The 18,957-nt window shown below is 38.8% G+C and overlaps 1 protein-coding gene across 1 annotated transcript; it reads left to right on the forward strand.

The window, feature by feature from the left end:
* Positions 1 to 3,462: 3,462 nt before the first annotated feature.
* On the forward strand, positions 3,463 to 17,606 carry LOC104500851 (protein transport protein Sec24C-like; the record flags this gene model as incomplete). The annotated part of the gene is made up of 8 exons (XM_010144573.1): positions 3,463 to 3,669; positions 6,629 to 6,715; positions 9,259 to 9,397; positions 10,391 to 10,569; positions 11,779 to 12,228; positions 13,366 to 13,490; positions 16,552 to 16,663; positions 17,479 to 17,606. Coding segments are annotated over exons 1-8 (1,395 nt in total), but the record flags the coding sequence as incomplete, so codon positions are not given.
* Between the last annotated feature and the right edge of the window lie 1,351 nt (positions 17,607 to 18,957).

The raw sequence follows: 18,957 nt of genomic DNA on the forward strand, positions 1-18,957 counted from the left end.
TAGTAATGACCACTTGTTGTCATAGCATTTTCCCAGTAGCATGAGTCCTTATTTGAGCTTTGTGCATTGTAACTGCTGAGTAGTAATATGATGTTCAAAAGCATGTTTTAATACTCTTGGCTTAGTTTTGGTAATGTGTGTTTGGAGGAATGCAAAGAAATATCCTCAGTATTTTTAATCAGGTGAACCAGCCTGTTTTCTCCATTTCTCCTTATCTATTTGTAAGTATTTCATTCTTTCTGTGATTTCTTTTTTCTTCATAATACAGCATAAAATTCTCACTTTCCCTATCAAATGACCATGTTCTAATTTACATATATATTTTTTGAGTGGAGACGAAATGAGTGCTGTTCGATACAAATGACTTGTACTGGGGGAGAAGGAAAATGGACTCACTGAATAACAGCTGTCTTTGCCTTCTCAGAGGCAGATACTCTTGGCCCTGCCCTTTAACATGTTCTACATCAGTGATAAGCAAACAATGCCACTAGCCTTACGTTTACAGCAAGTCAAGCAACTTGTCCCCGGCTTCAGCTGGACTTGTTCTTGAGTCTTACTCTTTCTTTCCATCTCCCTCCTTGACCCTCTGCCAGTATAAAGCAAGCATCAGCTTGTACCGTTGTGGAGGTTAGCCTGTGCTGGCTGCCACATGTGTGTGACATAGCCAAAGGTGTGGGGTATATCTACCTTCTCTCAATTAGACACTGAGTTAGAACTTTTTCCATGGCAAGCGCGGGAACTTATCTCAAAACTCCTTGCCTCTGTAAGACTTGCATTAAATGAGCTTACTTCTTGATTTTGTATTATTGTGGAGAGAGCAACAAGCCAACAGATACTACCTTTTCAAGCAGGAAATACTGATATTCACATGAAAGAGAGGAGGAAATGGTGAGAGCAGAATAGTAGAAGATCATCAGGTAAGATCACTTACTGATTATATACTCACAACAGTGTCAAAAGTGATTTGCAAGGGACATGCTTTTTTGCCCCATCGTGCTTTAAAAAAAAAGCATGAAAGAGTGATCTTCTCCTGTCCTGTAGTAATTCCTTGTTCAAACATTAAACCTGTACAGGGATTCCTGTAGATGTAACTTGTGAAGAGTGTCTTAATGGTTATAGCTCAGGAGATGTCCTGCAGGATGCTCTTACTTTGCCTGCAGCTCTTCCTGGAGGAAGGACCTGTTTGTAGGAGCAGTGACTAGAAGCCAATTTCCTCATGCACAGTCCGATAAGCAATAGGGACAGGAAGAAGAGAAAGCAGCCCTCCTTCCTTGGCAGAAAGCCCTGCCCAGATGTGCCAAGATGTGCGGGTAGAGCAGTCTCCTTGCCATGTTCTTTCTTCCCTTTACCCCCACCTTTGCAGGAGAAACTTCCCTGCTTTACTGTTTGCACTGAACAGGAAGTGATTGGGTCTGTGATTGCAATGTGGTGATGGTGGTTGTTTACCTGGGGAGGAAGAGGTTAACCTTCGGGGGAGCTTGGGAAGGGAGCAGCTCCCAAAGTCCATATTTCCTATGGCTGCTCAGATTACAGTGTTCTGCAGAACTAAGTCAAAGGTGGTGTGGGAAACCAGAATCCCCAGAAATTACTCTCATGCTGTCATGTTTATCTTGTGTAATCACATTTAAAAACATTGTAGGCTGATAAAAAATTCTGTCACACTGTTGTAAGCTGTTGCAGATGATGTTATATGTTACTTTCAAGAGCAAATTACATTTAAATGTTTAGAAAAATAACGTATATCAAATAAACCCCCATCATCACCTTTATCCAGCTTGAAGAGTAAAAATACAAAATTTCATTTATTTCCTTTCCTATAAAGCTTAATATCTAATTTCAGAGTAAACGTTAGCATTCTTAGTATTGGTATTTGTCATGTATACTCACTACAGGAAGCTGAATGTCATGTGTATGTATTATGTTAGCTTTCTTCTGTAAGTAGTTGTATCACTGTGATATATGTGTTTTCGCTTTATTTTAAATATGGATCTGAAACAGTTTCTATGTGGATGGTTCTTACAGAGCCGTACAACTGTGGTGTCAGTTGCTGAAGTAATTCTTTGACATCCTATTTTTCTGGTAATGTGAAGAACCAATTTTAGCATTGGTTGGCATCCACCAATCAATGTAGAGGCAAAACAGCTCAAGTGTTTGTTACCCACTTGAGTTAAGCTGTAGATTCCTTGTTCGGAGTCACCTTGACTGGCTGGTGACTGTTGCAACTGTATGTCTCCTCTGTGTTAAGATTTACTGTGTATCTTTAATGTACGAGTTCATCACTGGGTTTGAGGCAAAATATGAGGGCAACATTAATTATTTGTTTTAACATAATTTAGCATTTTTATGTAAGTTGGAGTTTTTTAGTAAAAAAAAATTAAATTGCTCTAAACACGCATTTCTTTTACAGTTAGTGTAGATGATCTTAGCTGAAGCGGGTAACATGCCATACGGAGTGTGTGAAGGAGTATAGGGGATGTAAAATGTCCTTGAGAAACAGACCACAAGGGAATCTCCTGCCCAGAAGTAGTCATCTCCTTCGCTCTCCACAGCTCAAGGGCTCTGTGGCTTATCTGCCTCCTTGGTGCTGTGGTATCGTAAGAAGTGCCTGCTTGGTTTGGGGTCTCCCAATGTTGTTTCTGGTTTTCTTTGTTTAAAAAGTTAGTTAATCTCTTTATACAGTTAGTTAGAGGAATTGGGAATCTGTTAAGCAAGATTTCTTGCATCATTTTGCTAAGAAACATCTCTCCTGTCTCTGACATTCTGTTTCAGGTCTTACACTTTTGCATAACTCCTTTAGTGACACCTTTACCAATGATGCTTTTCCATTTTGAACATTTTTCTTGGTTGAATATACTTATTTTGGAAATCTTAGTTTTCTGAAATTTAGGTATATAACAAGGACTTTAAATCATCTATTTTTTTTTTTAAAAAAAGCCGAACCTCCTTATGTTGGTCCTGTTCTAGATTCTATCAAACATGGTGAAATACGTATTGCTTGTAGCAAGGAAACATGATCAAATAGACTAACATAGAGATGAAAACTGAACTCATTCAGTGTTATTGAAGTGCTGTGTTAAGGAATCTCTCATCTGTGTTATGAAATATGTTTTCTGTTGGTCTGATGTTCTGTGAGGTGAAAGTAGTTTGTAAGGTGTCTTGGGAAGCTTGATAATCATCTGCTGTGGAACAGCAAATTGTGGTATTTTTTTCTAAGATGATTACATGTCTAACCAGGATGAAGCAGTGAATAAGTTGATTAGTAAGAAGTTTCTAAAAATGCTGTTTTCTAGCTAGCTCTTGTAAAGCATTTATCTTACTTGAAGCAATGGCTGTGTAAGTGCAAATTACCATTTAAGTTTTACTTTCCCTAGTATCTCAGGAGTCCTCGTTTTTGTGAAGACAGCAGGGAAGTTGGCCTGTTTGGTTTTATGTCTGCTAAAAGCCGTTTTTCCCCCCGTTTTTGCAGGTGAGATTAGTTTGGGGATGTGAATACAATGAGTGTAAACCAGCAAGCTCACACAGGGCCTCCTTACGGGCAACCTCAGCCTGGATATCAGGGATACCAGCAGCCTGCCTACGGAGGACAGCCATTGCCAGGGGTTCCTCAATCGCAATATGGAGCTTATAATGGTCCGATGCCAGGATATCAGCAGCCAGTCCCTCCACAAGGTACTTCTCAGTCAAAACGTGATGATTGATAACTTGTGAATTGTTGTGTGCATGGAATTTTTTCTGTATGCTTCTTGTTAGTCTTTATTTTGTGCTAGCAATTATCTTTTCTTCTGTATGTAGCTTTTATTGATGTTAAAAAGAATGTTCTTATACATTCTGAGGTTATTGTTCTGTCATTTGTCCATTTTAGTAGGACTTACTCTTCTTTCAATAGCTCATAAAATTAACATTTTGAGAAGCACAGGCTGCTTTTTTTTCCTGTATGTCCCTGCCCCCTTGGCACTGGAGCACCTGACTAGTACGGTCTTTCTGATGGGGTGGTGTTGAGGGTCAGTGGTTAGAAACAGTGACAAATTTATAATTGAGACTGCCTTTTGCTTTTATGTAGGAAGATCTACACTTTATCCTGAAAGATTAAGACATATAACTCTAGGCAGAAAACTATTTGGAGCTATTTTCTCTAACGCCTTTAAAATCAATAGAATGTTTGTGGACATGAGACAAGCAGATGTGTTCCAGACTTTTCCTGGTTCTGCAGGATCATATCACTTGTTCGTTTTGTTTGTTTAAAAAAAAAAAAGAAGTAGTTCAACTTTTTTCCTGTTTTCAAAAGAAAGGCTAACTTAAAACTATTAAACAGCTTCGGGAGTCTTTGTTTCCAAGTACTTTAATTGCTTTGGGAGATTAATAGTGACCTTAAAAAAAAAAAATAGTGACCTTCTGAAACATAGAGGAGAAAATACTAGCACTTTGAGCAGAAGTATTTCTGCCTTTCAAAATCATATGAATGAATACAGTTCTGCTGAGATAAGCACAATATGAACTTCAGCTCTGAAATGTTTGTTTGATTTCAGATTGATATTCTTAGGAAATTAGGAATACGCTAATCATTCTAATGGTCTCTGTATTGTTCTGCCCTCCAAGTATATCTTGAACTTTTTGCAGCTTCTTGAATTTTAAACTCAGTGATAAGAATAGAACAATCAAAGTGCATATAATTGTCTTGAAACTTACAGAGGTGGAAGACTGAAATTTGGGAGCCAAGTAGTTACCCTGTTGGGTTTTTCGTCTGGAGTTAGCAGAGTAGTGGAGTAGAAGAAGAGTTAGGGTGGTATGCTAAAGAATGGATTATTCAGTTGTTCCATCTTTCTTTTCTTTCCTTAATCCTCTTCCTCCTCTCCCCTCAATAAATCTCTTCTGACAGCACTTTTAATCTGTGAGTTTTGAACTAATTTCACAGACGGTTTAAATTCCTATAAAAGTAATGAAAATCAGCACCGAACGGAGGAAAGAAACCCTGCTTCCTGGGAAGACAGCGTCAGCACTCAGCCATTGAGTGCTCGCTCTGGCTGCACAATGTAGCCATTGACTTAAGTAGTGTTTCCTGTCCCATGGAAGGAATGGGGAGAAATTGGACTTGCTTCAGTGAGGGAGGGAAAGAAATTTGAGAAAGGTGAAGATTACTACAGATTTGTTGGAAGAGTTTCATTGGTGCAGCTATTAACAGAAAATAGATTTTGGCAGTTAGCAGTGAGAAGAATGTTTAGGATGTTTGTGAGAAGAAACTGATGAGCATCTTCCATTAGAACTGTCAGACTTTACAAGTCTGAATCGCATTTTTTTTAAGGGAATTAACTTTTTCCTTCCAAATTATTTCTGGTTTACCTTTTTTTAATTTTGGAACAACAGAAATGTGGTTCATGACAGCTCAGTAAGGACATACTAGAAAGCTTGATAACACGCATAACTTGTGCAGATTAAAAATGCAGATTTTGTTTGTAGCAGTAATGATTGAAAGGTAGTGTAACACTGAGGACAATAAGGTGGTCTCATTTGGACAACAAAATTTATTCCACTACTCATATGTAGTATCTTGAATACTCTATTGATGTATCTGGCAAAGACTACCCATGGCTTGTGGAGATTTCTTTTCTTCTGAGACCATCCAAGACTTAGTAGACTGTATTAAGGAAATCTCAGTTGCCAAGTAGTGCATTTTGGACTGTTACTGTAAATCCAATTCATATCTTTAGAAGGAAGCAGTAGCACAACAGCAAGAAGTTGACCTGATAATATTCCATCAAGCTGAAAGATGAAATTCCTTTGATTATGAAAGCATAATCAAAGAGAGTAGATGTACGATAGTGTAAATAGTGACAGTTATCCTTTCTACCCCCATCTCCAACACGTTATGTTTATTGCAGGTCCTTGTAGCAAGACTTGTTGTAGCTGCAGTAATACAGAGGAGAGTGAGTTTCAGAGGCAATAGAATGACGGGAGTTTAGTGAACACTGAGGAGTAAAAGGAAAACTGCTAGTATTATTCTGCGTTCTCAAAGAAGTTGTCTTAGGGGTTTATTTTGAAAATAACAAGGAGGATGGAGGACTCAGTGGAGAAAGCTTTGGGAGAAGGTGCCATCCTCAGTCAGGGAGTCACATCTGATTTATGTAACAAACCCTAGCTCTAACTAATGGAAACATGGAAGCCCTGTGCCAGTGTTGCTAGTCTTGCTTGGGACCAGAAGAGCACTGACTGTGCTGCTACCTGAAAATAGTTGCCTCTTGCTATGAGAATGCTGGAAGATCCAGGACAATTTTGCACCAGTCTTTCAGCTAGTCTACCAGTTTCCTTCTGATGAGATTGTGCAGTAGAAAGTGCAAACACGATTACCTGAATACCAGTAACAACTAGGCTGCTGTTGGATTGTTTTACATAGACTCAGTCCATGATACTATTAACACTTGTATTAACCTTAATGTATGAACTATGTTGATGATACATGTTATGCATGGTAGAACAGTGAGAGGGAGCAAAGCTTAAGGAATAATATGGAAAATGTGACATGGACTTTGTGTATATGACGTTTCCTGCACTGCAGACTGTCCTCAGCATTGGAAACACTGTCTTTTGGTGCTTTCTCTCAAGCTTGATTTACTGGTGTATTCTGTCTTTCCAGGTTACTTTCCTTCCTTGGGGTTCCCTTCAAAGGGCTCTCCTGTATCTCTCACCTCTGACACTTCTTCTCTTGCACCTAATTTCATAGGTAAATGGTGTCCTTTCTGTGGGAGTGTTTGTGCTGTGCCAGTTCTGTGCCAAGTTCCTATTTAATATGGTTATTTATCTCAAAGTTGTGGGTACCTGATTATTCACACAGGGGTGGGCAGGACACTTTCCAATCTATTTGTAAGCAATGCACCTGAAACATAAATAGGGTATGAAGAAATAATTCTAGTAGAAATCCCTGATGCCTGCAGATCTATAGATGAAACCCAACTTGTGACTAATGTTTTCTGAAGGCTGATTTCAAAACCTGAACTGGCCCATTCAGGTTCTGTCTGACAGAATCCTTAGTTTAAAAGAATGCTGTCTCCCACTTGAGAGAGAACTAGAACGTGAGATTTGAAGTTTTAACATTGCAATGAAGAAATGGAAAATTTCCCCAAGTGCTAGGAGGTTGTTACTGGAAGACATGAGATTTTTGTAACTTGTGCTTTCATTTAAGGGAAGAAAGTAAGTTTTTAGCTTCCTTGGCTGTAGCATACATACCAAGTATGTATTAGGAATAATTATGATTCCAAAAGCTGTGGCTTGAAGAAAACACGTTTGTAAAGGTAGCAAACAAGATGTAAGAATTGGAAACACTGCAAGAAATCACGTTGTATTTTTCCTTCTTTCCAACTAGCGTTAGTTTGGAAGAGCTCTTTGCAGTGGTGTCGGTTTGTTCAGTAGAGTAGGGTGTCAAAACTGATCCGAGACTGTATAGTCTTGAGGCTTTGAGTCAAATCACAGGTATTTCTCATTTTGCTGTTGACTACCTCCATTTTGAGGCCTGTGATGAGCAAGAACAATATCTCAAATGTGTGAAGGGGAACTTCAGGATTCCTCAACACTACTGAATCTTAAGCTAATAAACCACTAGATATTCTTACCTGTTCAAGTGAGGTTTTTTTCAGAGGCTGTTTGAGCAGTCTGTGGTAAGGGCTGCAGAAGTACATTTGTGACAAGAACTAGAGAAAGAACACTTCAGAAGCTTTTTCTGAAGTAAAAATGTGTTTGTCAAATTGTGTACCTGTTAAATTTGAGGGGGTGGAAAAGTTCATGTAAAAAAAAAGTGTAGGATCTCTCCAGGAATGGGATTAAATATGCTTTGAAAGACAGAAGATAACAATCTTGTACTATCAAAGGAAAGACATTCCAAAATAGATGAGAATATGTCAAATTAACTGAAAAGGTATCACAAAAGACAGTCAAATAGAAATACCACGCAAAGTACAAATAACTAGAGATCAGGAAATACTTTGCCAGAGCAGCAGTAAAACAAAGGTGCTGTAACGATAGTTTAGAAAATATGAGATTTAATGAGATGAAGATATATAAAAATAATAAATGTGTCTGGAAATAATTAAGTCCTAAGTCTTAAAATGAAGAACAGGAGGAGGTTTGGTAATGAAGAAAAAAAACCCTGAAAAGTTACTGGTTATTCATACAAGGTCTAGTTAATTCCTTCCTTGAATTTACATCCACAGGCTTACTAAGAATAAGTAGCAGATAAGATAAAAATTTATGAATTGAAACTTCATGCTTTGCAGTATAAATTATACTGTAGAATTGAGAAATGGCTTCTCTTATTTCCTGTTTCATAATGGTTCCTCGCAAGAAGGTTTCGGAATCCTTTTAAACTTGCCATGCCGGTCACTGTCAAAGACACAGGGTGTGTATGGGCTGCCCTGCTCTTGTGGGGCAGTTTCCTCTGTTTAGTTGTCTGTATTTAACCATACAGCATAGAAGAAATATGTTCCCATGTGGTTAGCAGGCATGGTATATGGTTGTTCTAATTATCAGCATTTTTAACATAATATTATTAAAATAGAAGTTTATATTCTTTTTTTGGAAGTAGACACTGCAGTTGGTCTGCTGGTATTGTATCCGGTGTTGTGGATACAGTCCGTGGCAAGTGGACTTGTTTCTGAGGCAAATATGTTTGGGCTGTGATTAGACCAGCTCAGTCTGAGAGATGAGAAAAAATTTATGTTAGCTTCCAACCTTGAGAGGTTGGGAAGAATTGTCAGTGGTGGCCCCCATTATTTTATATTTAAAAGCAGTTAGTCAGATGTAAGTTTTGGAAACTGAATCTACTCTCAGAACCTGCTTACCTTTCAAGTAGGGAAAACTGACCTCTAATGAACACTAGGTTACATGTGGATACTCTCCTTGGTCTGGATAAAAACTATTGGACATGGGGGAGGAGGAATTTAATACCTTACTGGCAAGCTAATGCTTTTTTCTTTATCAAAAGTTGAAATAGTCTTTGGAAGGAACTCCACAATATGTATTTTCTGCTTGGTCTGTGTGTAGAATGGTGACTAGTGACACTGGCTAAAAATATGAGTGCTTTCAGTTTTGCTACTTATAATAGAATTGTTTATATTATTTGTTGCTCATGGAGTATTGATACATCAATTTGGCAACCACTAAACTGGTTTTGCATTTTTTTTTCCATTTCCTGGGTTTCCTCTGGTAGTTGATTCAAGCCCTTGTTTTTGTGAATAATTTGTGACTACTTATTTATTTTGCTTATGCCTGTAGGTTCATTAAGAGCCCCTCCAACATCTGGAGCTCCCCCTCCAGCCTCTGGAGCATCTCTTCCTTCTGGCCACCTGGCATACAGTCACTTTGGACAAGATGTGCAGAATGGGATTCCAACCTCAGCAGCGCCGATGCAGAGGTACATATAAGAAGAGCAAATCATAACAAAGGCCTGCTTTGGTAGACCTGTGCTAGCTCTATACCTAGCTAGGCAGGATCTAAAACAAGCTAAATACTTTGTTTTGCTTGTGGTAAACACTGTCTGTCTTTATTGCTTCCTTACTGGTTTAGACCATTTTGCCATAGAGGTATTTGTTCCACAATATGAATCTCTGAAGATGAAAAACTTCTTGAAGGATACGAGCAGATGTCAGTGGATGGTCAAAACCACTTCTCCTAGAAAGACTTTCTTTGTAGTAGTCATTTCCTATAATGGGTTTTCTGATTCCTATAATCTGTCTAGTTTTAAAACAATTGCATCCGCAGAGACATAGTGTTTGATTCCTTGGCAGTGCGAATTGATCTCTGTCTGGAGCATGTTGCTGTCTGTCATTACTGAGTAATTCCTTAGTATTGGTTCTGGGTCCTTCTGACTGTTTTGGATCCCTGAGTTATCTTCATGTAAAGCTCTTGAGCATCTTCTCCAGGAACATAATGCCGTTACTTCAGTGGTGAAAGTGGCAACAGTCCTCACTGCTTCATTCCAGTTACTGGTTTGGGGGGAAGGTGGTTGGTTTTTGTTTCTTTCTGGTTGAGCTCAGCACTGTCAGCTGGAGAGTCCAAATCCTCTGAGCAACAGAGCATTCTTAGGTAGCTGTGCAGGCCTTACGGATGCTCACCCTCTAGACCGTTGCAGCTTTTCTGATTTGTTGCGATAAATAAAACGGAATTAACAAAAAAATGCTATAAACATAGGATTTGTATTTTAAGAACTAATAGATCTTTCTGATGAAAGGGATTCAGATCTATGCAGGATATGTAATTATTTTTCTGAAAATGAGTTACAGTGCTTCATGTAAATAATTGAGACCCAGATAGTGTTTACATGGTAGAACAATTTTAAAAGGCACAGAGAATTGTAACTGCTTGTATAATAGGGAATCAACTGAAGTTTCTCATCTTCCTTCTTTAGGCCACCTGCTTCTCAGCCATTTCTGCCAGGCTCAGCACCCACGCCTGTCAGCCAGACATCTACGTTCCAGCAATATGGTCCCACCCCAGCTAGCGTACAGCAGCTCAGCAATCACATGGCAGGGATGACAATTGGCAGTACTACAGCTTCTGCTCCTCCCCCAGCTGGACTGGGCTATGGTGAGGTTTCCTGGCTACAGAAATATGCTGTTGCTTTTCACTTATGCTAGTGACATCATGAAAGATTTGCTCTTGTCAATGATTCATTATCATATGATGATGGGAATTCTCTGGGTGTTGACATCTACCATAGTAAACAGTAGTTTCCGTGATTAATAAGGTCATCATTGGTGAAAAGAGAACTGAGGCTTTTGTAGGAGACCGGAAGTGCTGCAGGACATGAGTAATAAAAGAGGGTAACAATATTTTTCCTCAGCTACGTGAATTTGTTAAACACAAAACCAGTCTATCCCTAAATAAGTTTTTGCAGAGTCTACATGCCTTGCCACTGTTGTCCAGCAGCTCAGTCAAAAAAAAAAAAAGACCAAACCAAAAATGGGCTCAGCAAATGACAAAAGGCTGAAATTACTCTGATTCTGTAAAGTGTTTTGCTGGAAGATGAGAAGAAACTTATTTAAACAGTATAAATTGAATTTAGATATTTTGTTCTATTGTATTAAATCTACAGTTCTTCTGCTGTAGATTACAGGACTTCCTTTTAATTGAAGACTAGAAATTTGTCTTTAGTAGGTTTAAGCTGTCCTGACTGCACTTTGATTTTTAGCATTTTTAATTGTTTTGCTAAAGTACTTTTTGACAAGCATCTCATACTCTAGCAAAGACTTTATAGGAAAATTAGGAGCAGGAGATGCACGTTTCTTTAGCCTTTTGGCATTTTATTTGTCTAAAACTATCCTCAGAAACAATCCAGTGGTAAATACAGAAGGTGCTAGTTCCATGCTATGAAAACCAGGAAGCTCAAAACTATTCTTGAAACACAGGCTCCAACTTAGTGTGGAGTTTGATACAAAGATACAAAATATCGGTAGACAGACTTGCGGTGGTTCTTGTTTTGCATGCTTCTGGCTTTGCCCCCATTTTTCTGGCCCTGAATCCAGAAAGGTATTCTGATTGTGTAAGATAAGAAGTTCAGACTCTGAGAGGACAATGAAGGAACTGTCAAGTTTCGGATCCCTCAGGGGAGTTTCAGCTCTCTGGCTAATTTGGAAGGGTGTTCACTTAAGGCTTATCTTTATTAGTACTGGCAAGTCCGTCTGAAGATGAGAAAGCAGTAGACCTATTTAGACAATCTACAGCAAATTGGTTTTCTTGTGTCTTAATTGTCTTGATGATAGAAGAAAATGGTGTTATGTCTTTTCTTCATACCAGGTCCCCCAACATCGGTTCCCCCAGTCTCAGGAAGCTTTAGTGCAACAGGACCTGGTCTCTACACACCTTACACTGCGAGCCAAGGACCCCCTCCTACTAGTGTGTCTCAGGGTCTTCCTTTGGCACAGCCTCCATTTCCTGGTCAACCAGTATCAACTCAGCGCCTACCCACTCAAGTCCCTGGCTTTGCCCCACCTCCTTCTTCTACAGGGATTGGACCTTCCTCTTACCCTCCTACCACAGGTGCCCCAAGGCCACCTACCATGCCAGGCCCACCACTGCCTGGGCAGACAGTTGCTGGACCACCAACGTCCCAGCCTAATCATGTATCCTCACCTCCACCTCCATCAAATATGTCAGGGCCACACCCTGGGCCTCCCATGAGTGGCCTCCATGGACCACCTCCTCCCACTCATCCTCCTCAGCCAGGATACCAAATGCAGCAGAATGGTGAGTGTGCCTAGTATAGGAATTGTAAGTTACTTGTATTTTCTGTGTGCTGCAAACTGAGAGCTGGATTTCAGGTATGTTACTTGTGGGCTGCTGGCTGCACTTCAAAGCTTCCCTTATGTTTCCCTGTGCTCATGCCTGAGGGGCAAATACAAGGTAAATAATAGTATGTATCATTCTAAGATATTCGTCATACAGCTTTTAATCAGTGATGTAACTAAAGGAATCCTAGCTTACATGGCCAAAAAGTGGTTTAGTAGTTAGTGCTGTAATACGACAAGAATTTGCGATCAAAATTTTAATATGATCTTTAATTTGATGTCTGCAACTTCATCTGTTCAGAAGTAGAGGTTTGAAATCCTGAAAAGCCTTATTATCTTTTTTTTTAATTAGTGGCCAGCATGCATATACACTATGTATGAGAGGAGTTGTTATATGTTGAAAAGCAGTTGCTTCTTCTTGTAAATTCACAAAACCGTGTATTTTTTCCCTTGTAGAACCTTTCACATTTTGTGTGTGCTTAGAAGTAATACTTGAATTATAAATGCTTTTGGCTGATTTTTAACCAATAACATTTACGGATAGCTAGCATAAAGTAACCATGTGCAAGTTTCAAGATTGAGAATCCTGTCCCCCATGTAGCTTTGCACAACTGGCCAGGTAAATTATGTAAAAATATCTGTCCAAATTGCTATGAACTGTATGGGGCAAACAATACTGTTGTTCCATAACTGACTGAAATTGTCTAAAGCAATATGAAATAACTTCAGGTAGTTACAAAACAAGAGATAATCACACATTAACCTATTACTGTACTTCCTGACGTGCCAGAACTGCCCGAGAGATTGTCTTGCATACCTTCAGTAATCTGTATCGTAATCATATTATTTTTAAAATAGTTAATATCAGTCTAAAACCCTGTGTTTTCTTATGTTTGGTTTTAAGGAGGCCTGTATGCCTTGGCTTACTGGATCATGGAGAGAGCTGTACACGTCTAAGCTGAAACACTGATAAATATGTTTAATCCTAATTCGCTGAAAAGCATGTGACTTTCTTGTTCTTTGTCAATGACTGGAAAAGTGGGAAGTGCCTAATGAGGAAATGCCTGGTTTGATTTTGCTGTCTCTTTCTTGTAAGGTTCCTTTGGGCAGGTGAGAGGTCCCCAACCAAACTATGGAGGAGCCTATCCAGGAACACCAAATTATGGAAGTCAACCTGGACCTCCACCAAAACGCTTGGATCCAGATTCCATTCCTAGTCCTGTAAGCTTACTTTGTTCTTACCAGTGTGAACTCTTCCATATTGTCTTTACATAATACAGAACTGACAAAGACCAAAGCTAAAAAGAAGTTTCTTGTTCCAAAGAACATCAGTCTGTTTTCCTGCCTACTTTTCTCTTGTATATCTTTTGTTATGAATAAACCCAGAAGCAGTATTTTTCTTGACTAAAGAAAGGCATCTGATGTGCAAATCAGTGCTCTTAATGTGTTAGGTCCTTTCCTGAACTGTGTTGCGTTTTGAGAATCCTTGAGGGCTTCGATTAAGCTTGTTTCACCATTTCTGGTTTCTTGCGTAATGACTTTCTAAGGTGAACTATTTTCAGGTTTTGAGATGACAGTCTGTGAACTGTATGATCCTCATTTAAAGTATGGTTAATAGGAGATGATTGTACTGCTTTTCCATTCCCCTTTCCTATAATCTGTAAAAAAACTGGTTAGCATTTTTTGGGGTAATTAAGTCGTGAAAGTACTTTAGTCAAATATGGACAACTTCTCAAATTGGGATTGTCTTTCAGAATGGAGGTTTTGAGAAAGGATGAGCAGTTATGTGTAGTGGTTATCAATGATGAGTAATATTAAGCCTGGCAGTATTACTGCCAGTAGGCTACTGTGCTGCTCCTTCCGCTGCTGCTGTTCTCTACTGTCTCAGAAGGCCGCAGCCATCTGGTAACAGTGAATCTTCCCTGAACAGTGCTCACAATCAGTTTACTTCAAAACTATAAAAATAATGTAGTCTTGAGTTACCTCTTGGATCTGGACTGGTGCTGTTTAGAAGTTACTGCTATTCAAAAAAGATTAGGATTTTAGGCACAAGGTTTCCATAAAGTTTATGACCATATTTTTCTCATAGAATATAGAAATTCTTAATAGCTTGTCTGCTTCTCTTCTCTTCCACTAAATGAGATCTCAAATGGCTTGTGTCAGTTACCTTCATTTTAGCATGTTCTTAAAGCATAAATCCCCAGTTTCTAACCAAAATGAGCACGTGAGCCACTACCTCTGTTAGTAACGTGTTCAGAGGCCAAGCACCATATCCTGGCAAGACTGGTTTTGGGATCAGTGTATGCTGCAGAAGCTGGTGTTTCCTGTTGCATGAACCAATGTCCAAATGTATCTAATTCCAGTGCTACAGGTTTGGGTAGAGAGGAGTAACACTGTTACTTTTTGGTTTATTTCTCTTTTCCTTTTTTTTTTCTTTGTGGCACTCTTACTTTTTATATTTTTTTAAAAAAGCAACTTAATGAGCTGCCACCCCAGCAGAAACCCAGGCACAGAATAGACCCAGATGCAATTCCTAGTCCAGTAAGTGTTCTGTATGTGTCAATTGTAGTCTGTGTGGTGGTGACCATCCTTGCATGCCTGAAACCTGAACTCACCTCACTAACCCTCCATCATTAATCCTTTACCCTTTCCTTGCTGTCTTCTGCTTGCCTTATCAAAATGAGTAACATTACACCACAAGAGGTTGTTAAAAATCTTCTCTTCTGTGATGAATGGTGAGGCAATAGAAAGCGGACTGTTTCAGAAGCAGATCATGAAGAATGGCTCCCCTTCACTTTGACCTATAGAATATTTCCTTCATCAGATTCCAACTGGCATTTTCAGTGTAAACCATCAGTATAATTCTCAATGTGTGTCTCATGTTAACACACACACAGCATGAGTCTTTGTAGCCATGTTTTCTACCAGTTTTGAGCAAAATTTAATTGCTATTCTTGTTGATGTACCAGTGCCATGTATGCTAATGCTTTGAAGTTCTAAAATTGCTCATGACCTGTTTTGTTTTGATGTTAATACCTGATATAAACTTCTAATAAACTAGTAAATTAATGTGAGTCATGGGGAGCTATAAACATTCTCTCATTATCTGTGCTCATACATAACCATTAAATTTTGAATTTGAAAATTTAATGTTTATGCGTAGGGAATCTTACCTAAAGAAAGAAAAAAGCAGCTACCTTTTGGATTGGAAACCTGCCCCCCTCACATTTGACTTTGTTGCCCTTGTATCACTTCTTCCTCATTTAGCTGAAGTTGTTGATGTAATAGGTACCAGCGGTGAGATCACCAACATCAGTCAGTCAGTAGACTTTTGAACTGGAACTAGATTTATCCTAGCGTAGTCACTGTTTGATGCTGTGGGAGGCTTTCAGCTGGCAGCTTGGAATCTGCCATGCAAACTTCATTTCACAATTTACTGTAAGCAAAGTCATGCGTATTTGGTGGCAAAGTAAGATCAGAAGAATGATCGTTAGCTTTAATGCTTTCATTCGGGCACAAGAATGGAAATGTAGTTAAAACTGTGAATAACTACAATTTCTGTTCTTATGCAAAGGTCAGTGGATATTTTAGTCAAGTAAAACTGTTTAATGCATTTCCATTATCTTAAGCATATTTGCATTAATGAAGAATTTTAAATACTAAGAAATTTAAGATTTTTACTGGTTTTGAAGCTTAAGCTTGATTTATTGACAATAGTCTCTTCACTTTCCACATCCCCAGAATGGGGGATCTTGAGCACTACAGAGTAGTGAAAACTTCCACCTGAGCTTGCAAGTGTCTGTATTAGGTCAGAGTTACAGTGGTTAGAAATACGCACGAACTATGAAAACAGAGGGTACATAACAGAAAGGAAAAGCCAGGTTATCTATGACACTTTAGCCTGAGGCTTACAGAAGCTTCTAATTTTAATGTGGCTAGGACCAGTATACAGGGGAATACTACTAAAAATTCCTTTCTTGATCTGTGTTTGGCTTTTATGAGTTCAGATTGGGCCTTAAAACACAAAATATGCTACTACTCAAAATACTTGGAGAAAACTACTGTTCACAATTAGTAATTTGTTGTTAGCCATTAAGTACTATTCAAAATCAAACTGAGAGGTGACTGCTTGACAAAACTTACTTGCTTTAGACTTCTTATTTTTAGAGATAGTGATGTTTGCCTCAGGTCCCCTTTTCACTGTCTTACAGATACAAATTTTGTATTTTGCAGTACTTTGAAACTAAGCCTCCAAATATTAATGTATTTTTTTCCATCATAGATTCAAGTGATTGAAGATGACAGAAGTAACCGTGGGTCAGAACCATTTGTCACTGGAGTGAGAGGGCAGGTCCCACCTCTTGTTACTACAAATTTCTTGGTCAAGGATCAAGGTAAAAATGGTTTTCTTTTCCTAAAGAAGCAAACCCCAAATAGTGACAGAACTTTCTATAACTTTAAAGGAAAAGCCTGAGGCATTATTTTAGTGGCTGGGGATATGTGTTTTACCAATAGAAGCTTAGTTTCAAGTCCTGCGTTGATTTGATCTCAGTTTAGGTTCTCCTAATTTGCAAGGAAAACATGTTTTCCAAGGCAGGTACCTGGGACGAGCATTAGCAGGGATACAGAAGGCAGCAAATGAAGCCTTTTCTTTAGAGCTGTATCAACAACAGTTAAGAACTGAAATTTACTAGCAATATAATTTGAATTGCTCTGAGAACTGTATTTTTTTAAAAATCAAATGAAATGTCAATTGGTTGATTGTCTTAAAAGATGAAATATCCTTTCTCTATTAAATTCCCACAGTTTTTTTTAAGATTTAAAGCTCTCTTAAAACTTCAGAATTAATTCTACCATCAAGTGCTTTACTCTTCATCCAAAATTGCAAAATCAAGCAGTACAAATGTTTGAGTTTTCTGCCTAGAGTACATTTTAGTCTGCAAAAAGAGTGGAACAGAAATGTGTTTTTAGAGATTTAAGTTGATATGGAGCCCAGTTCATTTGTTTTGAGTTAAGGGCTTTAATTGTACACAGTTAATGATAAAGAGGCATTTTGTCTGGAATTCAAGTTTTGCATAGATATAAATGAATTGATTGTTTAGACAAGTTCTTACTCTCTGTGGCAACAACAGAACTGAAGGTATGTTTGTTTCTGGTCTTGAATATAAACTTAACTTCTACTGAAATATTTGGGGACTTTTTTACCCAGGTAACGCAAGCCCCCGCTACATAAGATGCACATCTTACAATATTCCCTGCACCTCAGATATGGCCAAGCAGTCCCAAGTTCCCCTAGCTGCTGTCATAAAACCGCTGGCTACTCTACCCCCAGAGGAGGTAAGAACTGTATGCAGAGTTATATATGCACTCTGAACTCGTCAGGACAATGCTGTTAGATGTCAATACTTAACAGATGTGTTCAGAAGGAGTGTTCAGGTAATGAAAATGAGGTTAAACACTGATTATTCCACAAGCGTATGGAGGAGTTCTATAAGGCAGAAGAGTGCTGTGTTCAAAACGTAGAATAGTTTGATCATTGTGACAACCTTCTTTGCAGTGGCTGTCAAGCACTGTGACCAAAATACTGGGATGGTCACAAATGCATACACTTCCAGTTGATCTCAATTTCTTTTTTTGGCCCCAAGTATTAAAATGGTTAGTAATCACTCATGTTGAGTCTTTTCTATACTGTCAAGTTGTGGAATGGAATGAGACTGTATCAAGCACCACTCGTTAATCTGTCTAGTGTGCATGTACACGCACAGCACAAAACTGCGTTCTGGGCAGTATGAGCTGCACTTATATTTCTGCCCTTGCTCCGTGCAGCACTTCTTTCCTTGCTAGCCTTTTACCCACTCTGTCTGTTGCTGAGAACATGAAAACTTCGGGAATGTAACAAAGCTAGAAATTTTATAAAATATTCTGAATGCTGTGGCTACTGTGTAGTGTTAGCCTGCTTGGAGCAAGGGCATAAAGACAAATATGCTAGTTAAATTTGAATACATGTGTTTGCAGTATTCTCTGTCAACTTTAGCATCTGCTGAGGAAAGGAATATCCTCTGGGCTTGTAAGGGTGGGTTTTTCCTATTACATTTCATAGATGTTCCTAAACTGTGGTTTAGAATTTGAGAACTGGTTTCTGATAAAACTGAGATGCAAAGTTAATTCCTGTATTGTGGCTGAAGTTTAGAAGGAGCACAATAGGAGAATATGGTCTTATTTGAAAAACACAGAGGCTTGTGGAGCAGCACATTTTTAGAGAAGCTTTATAAACAACTAGTTGTTGGGTCTCCTGGTGTGTTTATACTTTGAACAAATGCTTATGATATCCAGAAGAAACATGGCCAGGATGAGAAAATTACCCTGGAGACCACTGAGCTTCTAGCATTGGGAAGTTCTTTCTGGCAAGGGCAAACTCCCTGTGGAGGGACCCTTCCAACAGATGAAGTGTCAACTGTTCAGAGCAGTAAGACTGTAAATAGAGCTAAACATATCAGTAATGAGAGGAGAAATGTCTCATGAAAATACAGCATTCAGATAAATCTAGGATATATAAGAGTTCAGTACCTGATTACCAGATGCAGGACCTTTGCCCTATGCTAATGCACAGTTCAGAAAGCAAAGCTTGAGGCTTCAGAAAAAAGTATCTCTGTGCCTTCTGTGAGCAGGTGGTTAGTGACAAGTGTTA

Source organism: Buceros rhinoceros, unplaced genomic scaffold (assembly GCF_000710305.1).
Source record: "Buceros rhinoceros silvestris isolate BGI_N320 unplaced genomic scaffold, ASM71030v1 scaffold16271, whole genome shotgun sequence".
NCBI lineage: Eukaryota > Metazoa > Chordata > Aves > Bucerotiformes > Bucerotidae > Buceros > Buceros rhinoceros.